The sequence below is a fragment of the Erythrolamprus reginae genome, chromosome 7 (genome assembly GCF_031021105.1).
Source record: "Erythrolamprus reginae isolate rEryReg1 chromosome 7, rEryReg1.hap1, whole genome shotgun sequence".
Lineage (NCBI taxonomy): Eukaryota > Metazoa > Chordata > Lepidosauria > Squamata > Dipsadidae > Erythrolamprus > Erythrolamprus reginae.
Genome location: NC_091956.1, coordinates 27,988,459 through 28,000,763, shown reverse-complemented (window position 1 = coordinate 28,000,763; position 12,305 = coordinate 27,988,459). Strand labels below are relative to the sequence as shown.

At 37.2% G+C, this 12,305-nt stretch overlaps 1 protein-coding gene across 1 annotated transcript in view; it reads right to left on the bottom strand.

Annotated features, from left to right (window-relative positions):
- LOC139169905 (bifunctional heparan sulfate N-deacetylase/N-sulfotransferase 4) overlaps positions 1-12,305 on the bottom strand; it is a 178,893-nt gene that overhangs the window by 17,442 nt on the left and 149,146 nt on the right. Inside the window, exons 7-10 of the mRNA XM_070756573.1 lie at positions 7,448-7,630; positions 4,031-4,127; positions 3,423-3,546; positions 1,088-1,262 (exon numbers count right to left, since the gene is read on the bottom strand). Of these exons, the coding sequence (XP_070612674.1) occupies positions 1,088-1,262; positions 3,423-3,546; positions 4,031-4,127; positions 7,448-7,630 (579 nt within the window). The remainder of the gene's footprint in view (positions 1-1,087; positions 1,263-3,422; positions 3,547-4,030; positions 4,128-7,447; positions 7,631-12,305) is intronic.

The window sequence follows — 12,305 nt, the reverse complement described above, 5'->3', positions numbered from 1 at the left end:
GGATTCCGTGTGGCGTACAATCAATAAAAATGATATAAAAACAGTATCAAATCCCCTTAATAAAAACATTTGCACTGCACACCACAACAACTAGATACAAGAACAGTTTTCCCCCCGAATGCCATCACTCCGCTAGACAAATAATTCCCTCAACACTGTCATGCTATTTACCAATTTACTATTAATCTTCTCAGTGTTCCCATCACTCATCTACTCTCACAAATTTAATTTTATTTAATTTATTAGATTTGTGAACTGCCCAATTCCTTTTGGACTCCGTGTGGTGTACAGTCAATAAAAATGATATAAAAACAGTATCAAATCCCCTTAATAAAAACATTTGCACTGCACATCCCAACAACTAGATACAAGAACAATTTTTTCCCTGAATGCCATCACTCCGCTAGACAAATAATTCCCTCAACACTGTCACGCTATTTACCAATTTACTATTAATCTTCTCAGTGTTCCCATCACTCATCTACTCCCACAAATTTAATTTTATTTAATTTATTAGATTTGTGAACCGCCCAATTCCTTTTGGACTCCGTGTGGTGTACAATCAATAAAAATGATATAAAAACAGTATCAAATCCCCTTAATAAAAACATTTGCACTTTTGGGCCGGAGCTGGACGTTATTGCTCATGGCCCCCAGGCCTTGGAACAGCTAAGTTTTTAAGGCATTCCAGAAGGCCAGGAGGGTGGGGGTGGTGCGGATCTCCAGAGGTAATTGGTTCCAGAGAGCAGGAACCACCACAGAGAAGGCTCTCCTGTGGTCCCGCCAAATGGCACTGTTTGGCTGATGGGATCATATGACCGTATGACAATAACTTTGTTGTTTGTATCCTTATGAATTATATTGACTGGTTCCTAATATGATTTGATTATTTATTTGAACCCGGACTATCATTAGGTTTTGTACTGTATGATTCTTGACAAACTTTTCTTTTATGTACACTGAGAGCATATGCATCAAGACAAATTCCTTGTGTGCCCAATTACATTTAGCCCATAAAGAATTCTATTCTAGTCTAGTCTAATTTCTTATAATTGCAAACTCAGCTTTTTCATTCAGAGAATGGTACCTGATACCAAGAGTACGCTCTGTCGGATGGATCAATGAGGATGGTGATGATTTTTGCTTTGGGTATCAAGGAGGCTGCACGTTTGGGCGCATCTTCAGAATGGAAATAGTTGGCACTTTTCTCAAACAAAATATCAGCAGTGATATTTGAAGGGGTAGGAAAAAAATTCATATACCTGCAATAAAATTACAAAATCAGCAATGTTGAGGGTTAAAACAAAACAAAAAATTACTAACCTTGCCAAAAAAAACCTTTTGAAATCGTAGGTAAGGGGTATCTAAGAGAAAGTAAGTATAATTGTATGATCTCAGGTGCTACTATTTTGAAAAATAGTCCTTATTAAAGCACAGTATGTTGTACTTTCCCCCCCTTATTATTCCAAATTAAAATGCTCCAGACTCGTCACATTTTACATAATGAAGTAGTTCTAGATCAGTTATGGTGAACCTTTTTTTCCTTGGGTGCCGAAAGAGCGTACATGCATGCTATTGCACATGTGCAAGTGCCCACACCCATAATTCAATGCCTGGGGAGGGCCAAAATAGCTTCTCCCACGCCCTCCCGGAGGCTCTCTGGAGGCTGGAAATGGCCTGTATCCCAACTTCTGGTGGGTCAAGTAGGCTCATGTTTCGCCCTTCCCAGACTTCAAAGGCTTCCCTGGAGATGGGAGAGGGTAAAAAGGCCCTCCCCCACCCCCTGGAGGCTCTCTAGAAGCCAAAAACACCTCCCAGAGCCTCTGTGTCAGCCAAAAATCATCTGGTTGGCACACACATGCACGCTGGAGCTGAGCTAGGGCAACACCTCATGTGCCAGCAGATATGGCTCCGTGTGCCACCTGTGGCATCCATGCCATAGGTTCACCATCATTGTCCTAGACCTTTGAACATGCTGATTGCCATTTTCAGCCTATTATTTACAGAATGTTAGGACTTTTTAAGTAGAACCATGGAATTGTGAATGTCTCTTTCTACAAAATTCCATACTAGTTCTATTATAAATACTGAAATATTTGCATTATTTTAGATTCTTATTTTCAGTATTCTTGCCAGCTATTCTTTGAAGCTGTTTCTGTCATTTTAATACATTTTTGGATGCATTTAATGGATTGATTGGGATTTACTTCTCAGTACCCATATATACTGCAAATAGCGTCTTTAGAATAGCCTTTTTCATTATCCTTTTTAACATCTTGTCATGTAATTTTTTTAAAAAAAATCCAACACTGTAATAATGTAGATTTCTTGGTCCTGCTATTTTCCTCAGCTACATGATGTTGTGATTCCGTCTGAGGCCCCTCAGGGAACGGCTGATCCTCTGCCGACTTCCTGCTCAGAGGGGGAGGATGAGGAACAGGAGGTTCAGGCAGACGGGGAGGAGGAATCTCAGGCTGAGGGAGAGGGAGGACAGCCAGAGTCCCCCGAGAGGGAGCTCTCCCCAGCAAGCAGCCTGGATTCCTTAGATGAAAATGCACAAGCAATAATCGATCTCCGGCAGAGAAGAGCAACACAACGAAGGGGACAATTAGCCAGGTACTTTCAGCACTAAAGAGGCAACAGCTGGGTTTGGGTGTGGTGCTCTCTGGAAAGGCTGAAAAGGCAGACCCACCCTTCCTGGCTTGTGGAGTATTATCTTTGGGAGTCCTGGGACCTGGCTGTGATATTTGGCGTCTTGGAATTCTGGTTTGTGACTTTGAATACTGAAACCTTGGGGGGAAAAGGTGTGGGTCTTATTCTGTACAGTGGTGGGTGTGCCAGCAAGAAGTCTGCTGTATTGTCTGGCCATCAGGACTCTGCTGTGAAGTCTCATAGCCTGCCTGTTGGGAAGAACAGGTTTTTCTCTGTGTTTATTTTTCAAACTATAAAGTGCTTTTGCTTTTACCAGCGTGTCTGGCTGCTTTTTCCAGTTGGTGTTGAAGTCTGGGGGCACCCAGACAGAACACATGATAATATTTTTGAAATGGAACAGAAGATCAGACAAGCATATACTAAATATAGAAGCTTTATTAAGTTACATTGATACGATAATTCCCATTAATTTTACTTTCTTTCTTTAAATATTTTCAACCTTCTTTTCTTTATTACTGTTATTATATGGCATTTAAAACACCTAATTAAAATCAAACGGAAAGAGATGAATAACAAACAAGTCATATAGCTCTTTTCCAAATGGCATTTGATTACAAATATTGGTATTATAATGACAATTAAAGACTGATCCATATGGCATTGTGGCCAGAAAATTCATCTGAAAATTGTTAAGGTATCACAAATACTTCTATAATGAATCCTCTGAGATTCAGTATATGCTAAAAACTTTTTTTTCTTGTTATTCTTACCAATCAATTCCCTTATGATAGTTGTTTCCATTAAAGAATTGAACTTCCTCAAAGGTTTTTGGGTTAGGAAGATTACTAATTATGGAGGGATGCATAAGGAGAAATAAATAGAGTGCTGTTGTTCCTACAAGGAAAAGAAAGTAGTCAGGATTATAGAATAATGCAGAAAAAAGCCGTATTTAATTTTAAAGAGGTATTAAAAAATAAAGAATGGTTTTCAAAGGAAAGAAATGGAATTCCACTTATATTAATTTTATGTAGGTTTATGTCAAAGAATTAAGTTAAATTATTTTTTCTTAAAATTATCTATATATTTATATTATAATTTTGCTAATACTAAGAATTTATATTCATTACGTTGTACTAGCAATGTTTACATTTATCATTATACTGTTTTTACTATTATAGGAAAACAGCCATATTACTGACAAAATAATGGCAGTTTGGGAGTCCTAAAAAGGGCCTAAATGGTTTCTCATAGCCTTTTCAGTTCAGGAGACATACAAATTCACTATATCCATTGCAAAATTGTTTCACTATTTTTAAAAACAGTTGTTGCTCTTGTTTCTGTTTTTTTTTATTTAAAAAAACCGGTATAATTTTCTTACCTGTTTTCTGGGGTCCAATTACCAGAAATTTTGGTAGGTGACCACAGGTTTTGTCTCTAGACCAGATATCACGATGGCGTCTGTCATCACATGGATTCTGCAAAAAAAAATAATTTGAAGTAATGTTCAAATATTTAATATTCTGTTCAGCTGAAAAGTCCTTTGGAGCTAATGATTGCTCTTTTCTATAAAAACCAGATACTGTACTCTACTTTGGAGATGCAAGAATTGCTGATTTGAATTCTAAAGCATCTTAATATGATAATCATATGAAGACTAATATCTTGTACTACGTTATGTTTATGTATAAAAGGACTGTCCAAAATAATTGTATTGGAGATGTAATAGGATGAAAGTTTGTTTAAATACATATTGTTACAATGTACTATATTAATTAAGTTTCAACAAGCATTGGAGTATATAAATATATAATTGTGTGAAGAAACCTAAAATTTTCAAATGATAATATTCTTTCAAACTACATATGTATGATAGTCAGGGGTTGGATTCGGCAGGCTCAGATCAGTTCGGGCGAACTGAATGTTAATTTTAATCTGGTTTGTCGAACCGATTCTTGCAAGGACTGTCTGACTAAGTCTACCCCTTACCCTGTGTCTCCATGTGGCCCATTTTTGATGCTAGGTAAGTGCAGGGCCCACACGGAGGGTCTGAGAGGGTGAAAAAATGGTGTCCTGTACACAGATAGTGCCCTGAACTTGTTTCCACACAAGAATCCTCCAGTGGTTCTTGCTGACATATCACCGGGCAAAGACAGCTCATTCCTGCTCCCAGGTCAGGGTCCCTCTAGAAGTCAGGAGGTTGTTCCACTGATGGATCTCCCCAGCTATCACCAACAGGAGCTTATTCACAGAACAGGATCAAGTGATTATCGTGTCCAGCGCAAACCTCTTAGCTGGGTGGCTCACCTGGGCAGTCAGGTAGCCCAGGGCCATTGGTCAAACAAGACCTAGCATCAATTGGCTCGAGTTGCAGACAATCCACCTGGCCCTCTGGCATTTCCAGAACCAATTGTAAGGACATCACATCCTCATGCAGACAGACAACATCTCAGCAAAGGCCCATCTCAACCGGCAGGGTGGGACTCAATCCAAATGCCTCATGGTAGAATACCAGCTGATAGTTCAGTGAGTGGAATAGACTGTACTCTCCCTGAGGGCAGAGCACATTGCCATGACTCTAAACATACAGGCAGATTATCTAAGCAGGACGGTTGACAACACCAAGTGGCATCTTTACCCCACCTTGTTTCAGGACATTTTTCACCAATTTGGAATTCCCCATGTAGATCTATTCACCACACACCTATTTCTTCTCGAGGTTTCCCTCTCTGGGTGGAGGGCTCCAATGTTCTCAGTTGTGTCTGGCTTCCCAGGATCATGCATGTGTTACCTGCTCTCTCCCTAATTCAAGGGGTGATTCAGAAAGTCATTGTGGAGGGAGCAGAGATAATATTGGTGGTCCTTCACTGGCCTCGCAGGCCGTGATTTTCAGATCTCATCATTCTCTTCTTCAGTCCCAAAATCAACTCCTAATTCCACCAGGCCAAAGAGTTGGCTCTGCCAAACTTCCGCTCTGGGCGTTCCATGCCTTGGAGCGAAGATGGCATAAACTAAATGTATGAAGGGTTCTAAAAATTTATATCAAGCAGACAGCGCCCACCAGGAGATCGGAGGCTCTCTTTGTCTCTTTCCAACGTTCTTTGATGGGTGCTAAAGTATCATCCCCAACTATTGGTTGCTGGATCAGAGGGTGCATCACTAAAGTCTATCAAGCACAGTCTCTCCCAGCTCCCAGATGTGCAATCCATGAGAAGTGCAGTTACCACCACTGCATGGGCCACATAGTCCTTTTTTGAGAATATCTCTAGGGCAGTCACCCCATCCCCTTTCATTAGACATTACAACTTGGATGTCTTCGCCTTGGTGGAGGCTTCCTTTGGGAGGAGGGTTTTACAACAGATCCACTTAAATCTTGGGGGCTCCAGTCCCAATGACTGCCCGCTTTGGGATACAGATTTTGGTACATCCCATTCCTGAACTATTTCACAACCATACTGGAGAAGGGGCATTATCTTACCTAAATGCCTTTTCTCAGTTGGTTGTAAAATAGTTTAGCTCTGCTCTACAGAACACTCGTTCTGTAGAGCAGAACACTCTGCTCTACAGAATACTTTGTCTCTGATATTATGTGCAAGTCTGCTTTTCAGTCATCACTTTGTCAAAAACATGTGCAGAGAGGCATGGAGAAGTGGTCCAAAAACATAGATTCAGGACTAGGCAGATCAGACTGTAGTAACCCCATTCCTGGATTACTCCGCAATCAACTGAGAAAAAGTGTTCAGTTAAGCCAACGACCTATTTTCTTTCTCATCCTGACTTCTTTTTCTCTCATTAATATCAACCAAGCTGAGAGTTGATACTTTACAGCCTGACTCCAGGTAGGTGTTAATGAAGATAATGTAACCTCCAGTTCCTTCTTTGCCAAACAATGTGCTGTTAGAAAAACATGCTGATTTTGGAAAGGAAAGGAAATGAATCTATCAAGCTATGCAAAACAGATTAAAATGCTTTTGTTGTTAATTTTTCCTTTTCTGTTTTTTTTTTTTTTTTTGCCAAACAGTCTTCACTGCAACGATATTGCAAATAAATATTGGGATCATACTGCTCAATCAAATAGATGTTACCTTGAGCTTGTTTGGAGGAAGCGCAGCTATCATATACCCTTGACTGCTATTTTTTTTAGTTGGGATTTTCGATACTTTTTTTTGGAAAAATAATACAATAATATGATATATAATTATTATGACTTGTTAAAGTAGAAATTATATACTGGTATAATGAAATAAACAAAAGGAATGAAACAAATGGAAAATACTTTTTAAATTTTTTAAAACACAACCCTTCCTGCTATGCATATTGATATTGTTATAATTAGATTAAGATTTGATATGAATGGTTATCTTTTCTTTCCTCCCTAGGATATAAAGAGAAGTAAATTTGAAAATTTCTTTTGTTAAGGGCAATTACGATAAGATGAGGGTCTTTAAAAAGTAAGAATGAATTTAAGAATATAAGAAATGGATTGTAGCACGATGGCACAGTTTTGGTAGATAAACAGCAAATAGCCACGAGAAATTGAGACAGCTAAAGGCACTTTGAATTCAAATCAGGGTGAAGGAGAATATCTGAAATCAGGACGATAGGATTTGAAAAGGAAGTAATACAAGATGAATGATAAATTGGATGAATAATTAGATTATTCATTAAGATTAAGAATTTGACATCTGATATTATATTGTATTGTATTTCAATTTGAGGTATGTGAATTTGAATTTCTGCAAGGTGTGGAAAAAAATAAAAATGTATAACTTCCCCCCTCAAAAAAAATAGATGATACCTGCCAGAGTGGGTCCTTCTGTTCTGGAAAAAGTTCAAAATATTTGTGAGCCAACTGAATTGGACGTAGTGTCTTCAGCTTCAGGTTAGTCCAGCTTTGAACAAAACTGGCCAGATTGACAAATGTGTATAATCCTAGTCGGTCATTCCCATAGTTAGACAAGTGAGTCATGAAGATACTGATCTGAAAACAAACACAGAAATGTTAGTGACTTGTAATAGCAGTAGAATTTCACTTGGTGGCATTACATATATTTCAGATCTGGATATGTTGCCTGATTTTAAAGGGCTGTACCAGCAAACGAGGGACACAGTGGCTCAGTGGCTAAGATGCTAAGCTTGTTGATTTAAAGTTGGGCAATTTGGTGGTTCGATTCCCTAGTGCCGCATAACAGGGTTTGCTCCCATTACTTGTCCCAGCTTCCACAGTTCAAAGCCACGTAAAAATGCAAGTAGAAAAATAGGGACCACCTTTGGTGGGAAGGTTGTTCCATGTGCCTTTGGCATTTAGTCATGCCAGCCATATGACTACAGAGACATCTTCGGACAGCACTGGCTCTTCAGCTTTGACATGGAGATGAGCACCGCCCCCTAGAATCGGGAAAAACTAGCACATATGTGTGAACTTTTACTTTACTAGCCGAGTACTTTAATTGCTGTTTGTTATGTCCTGGGTTTCTGGGGAAAAAAATGCAAGCTGTTAATTGGTTGACCATGCCTGGCAGCCATATATATATATAGCTGCCAGGCGTGGCCTCTTCTGTTGTTGTTAATGTAATAATAGTTGTCTGTTCTGTGGAGCTCAATAAATTGTTGGTTGTACTATTGGCGTATGTCGTCTTAGTTCCTTTCTGAGGATTTAACACTGTTGAAGAATGTACTGTGTATATTTTAATAGATATATTCTGTTAAAATTTAAATAACAAAAGAGAAGAGAAATTAATAGGTTATCTTTGCATGTTGGCACATATGGCTTGGATTGCCAATAAATCTTCTTTTACCCCTACCTCTACCCCTAAAATCCCTTGCATTTTCTAAATTTCTTAGTCTGGATTTTTAAACTGCTTCCATAATTGAATGTTACAGTCAATCCATACAATATCTGTAATTTAATTCTGATGCATTCACTTTCCATATTTCTAATGTTTATGATACCTGTGAAATAATAGAAACTCACAGAATTTATTTGCACTTCTGAAAAGTATTATTTGTCTTCAGAAATATTTCCTTTTGCTTACATGTATTTTTAAAATTCAGTTTGGCCCTAAAGTGAAAGTTTTTTTCAAAGTTGATTTCCTTTTTAAAAATTCATTATAACTTTTAAAACTCATAGTAACTGATAAAGAGTTTTCCAGACTTTCTTGTATGAATACACAAACTTTTGTTTGAAGAAAACGTGTTTTCTTCTATCTTTTCTACAATGTTATTTTTTCCCTTTTGAATGATAGTGATAGATTCAAATCTGAAGAGTATAATACTGTAATAAATATTTTTTATAAAGGCAAAGTCACTACTTCATTAAGTGATGACCCTTATCTAATCTAAGGATTTATTGTAAGAATAATCAAAATTAGAATATTTATCAGGAATAAACAAATTGTTCTTAAACAAAGCAGGATCTAATGATAAGACTCTGCTTTATTTCATTCACTTCTATTTAAACAAAAATATGACTTTTTAATAGAAATGTAAATTAATGCCACTACTGCAATTAAAAAATGGTAACAGTTAAGGTATAATTTGGAAACTCCTATTATTGTGGGAACAATTTCTTCTTCTTCTCAAATATAGGATGCGAAGGAATTATCTGATACAATGTTTTACCTCAGTGTACTAATCGAGTCTCAAGATGGAAAATAAAGCAACACAGCTGCATTTCTCCATGTATTCAACATTTATGAGGAAGAATAATTCTGTTTGTCTCAGAGCCAATCAGCCATCTCTCTCAGTTTACAAATTATTCATAGATATTCTGTTGATGATTAGGAAAAGAAAATCTCACTATTATTTATATGAATGGGCAAGCCCTTTCTTTCTTTCTTTCTTTCTTTCTTCCTTCCTTCCTTCCTTCTAAAAAAATAATTAGCTGAAGTTTAAGAAATTTCTCAAGATGAGGAAGTATAGATTTCATGGACTTATCTTTATCTATCACATAGAAACAAAGAAGACTGAGGGCAGAAAAAGACCTCATGATCCATCTAGTCTGCCCTTATACTATTTCCTGTGTTTTATCTTAGGATGGATATATGTTTATCCCAGGCATGTTTAAATTCAGTTACTGTGGATTTACCAACCATGTCTGCTGGAAGTTTGTTCCAAGGATCTACTACTCTTTCAGTAAAATAATATTTTCTTATGTTGCTTTTGATCTTTCCCCCAACTAACTTCAGATTGTGTCCCCTTGTTGTGTCACATTGTGTCACATTGATTGTGCTTGAATTATTCTTGGTAAGCATTGCATTCATAACTAAGTACTGCGTAAAAGTACTGAGTAAGGAAGAGAGAAAGAAAATCAAAATCTAGTTTGAAACTAGCTCAACTACTTAAGTGGCATTTTGATATTGATAGAGTTGCCCTATTATGAGTTCACTGTTATAGACACACAGTACAGTATTTTATTTTGAAATTCTCTGAGGCAAAACAGGATGGGTTTTTTATTTATTTGTTTGTTTGTTTGTTTGTTTGTTTGTTTGTTTATTATTTATTTATTTATTTATTTATTTATTTATTTATTTATTTATTATTTCTGTGCCGCCCAGCCGCTCAGACACTATACTTTTCCGCCCACCCCCCCAAAAAAATTAGAGGGAACACTGCTCCCATACACCCGGTGCAAGGCTGCCTCCCATATACTGCACCACAGAGAGAAACCCAGGGTGAACGGGAGGAAACTGGCTGGGCCTTTGTGCTGTTCTCAAATTTCCTGGGAAATTTTTCCGGGCTCGGGTTCTTAAGTAGAAACTGGTTCTTAAGAAGAGGCAAAAAAATCTTGAAAACCCGATTCTTATCTAGAAAATTCCTTAAGTAGAGGTGTTCTTAAGTAGAGGTACCACTATACATCTCTTGAGCTCCTTAAGCCAAATATTTTTTCTGCTGTGATTACCTAGAACCTGAACAGGATAACATAAATGCACAGAAAAAGATATCAATGGTTTAAGGAGTCTATTTTCATGTCTTCTCATACTGAAGGCCATTTTTGCTTTTGAATTGAATTGAATTGCGTGGCCCTAGTGTATGGCTTTGCTTTAAGTGTTTCTTGGATGGAAACCTAAATTGAAGTTTGGCAAACCTGCCATAATTTAGACTTGCATTTACACCATCCCTTCTGATTTCTACAATAACCACAAGATAGAAGCCATGTGTTTTCCATTTTCACTCCCACACTTCCTGCCAATGTGCCACTTCTTTAACAGGGGGTTTAATAGTGTTTAAAAACATGTCCATCAGTTTGCTAAATTATTTATAAAGCTTTTAGTACATCCATATGGTGAAGATGGAAGGAACTATTTCCCTCATGACCTCACCGTAGCTCTATTAGTGCTGAATGCACTTTATTTCATAAAAGGTCATTCAGGCTGTTTTCATCTTGTTTCTTTCACCCTCTTATGAGCAATATTTAATTAGTTTATAGTTTTCTGTTAAAAAAACATCTGTTTGCTGAAACATTAAGGCAGTGTAAATTTACTTGAAATAATGGCAGTATCATAACTATCTATAAAATCACCTTAGAATTATTTTTGTCCTAGCTCCTTATAAATAAACTCAACAGATGAAAATGATAATAATTCTAAAATGTGTTTTAGAATTTTTCAAGGACATAGCTAGTAGATAATAATTTAAATATTTTATTTCTTTTCTAACTCACATATTTATGTTTTAAAAAAACAAAATTCAAAGCAAACATATAACATTTATCTTTTCTGCCTATTATCTCACAAAAATACTTAGTTAATTAAATTTCAATACAATTTCAGGATATGTTGCCACTATGTGTTTTTTTTTACAAAACTCTAAAAGACAAAACAATTGTAATTGTAGTATTTACAATATTTACATGAGCCGTAGTGGTGCATTGTTTAGAATGCTAATTCTGTCAACTGCCAGCAGCTTGATTGTCACTGATTCAAGATGGATTCATCCTTTGGGTGTCAGTAAAATGATGACCCAGATTGTTGGGGGCAATATGTCTCTGTGTCACCACTATATATATTCTAATACACACACACACACACACACACACACACACACACACACACACGTATATGTATCACATGTTTGGGTTTTTTTGCTGAATTTTTAAAATTAAGGGAGACTAGGATGGCACCATTTCGGCCTTGTTCTGGCCTCATCAGCTAGCCACACAATAGCAAATATATTCCACAACAAATCTAAATAGCAAAAAATGAAAGGAATGAGAGAGAAAGAGACAAAGAAAGATGCATGGAGGTATTCCATTCCTCAGGAGAGGCAGGAGAATATCAAATAAGAAAAGGCAATGCATGAATTAAAGCTGAAATATTTTAAAATAAGCAGTTTTCTATTCTTCTTAAATACCAGAATTAACTAAATTTTAGGACTTCTCTACTTTTCTCTAATTATCAGTGAAGTCTTATTACTCATGTGGCTTCAGCTGACACAGAAGGCAGCAATGTGAGCAATTGTTTGTGTGTTTCTAGAAGAACATGTGTTACCATGTGCATCTACTCTGTGAGTTAGACTGCTTACAAATCTGCCTCTGGAACCAATTCATGGTGCCAGTTTCAACTTTGAAAGCCCTGCATGGCATGAGTGATTATTTTAAGGACCGCCTCTACCCAGAGGTGCGTTCCACCTGGTTCAACCCAGATCTCCCAAACCAG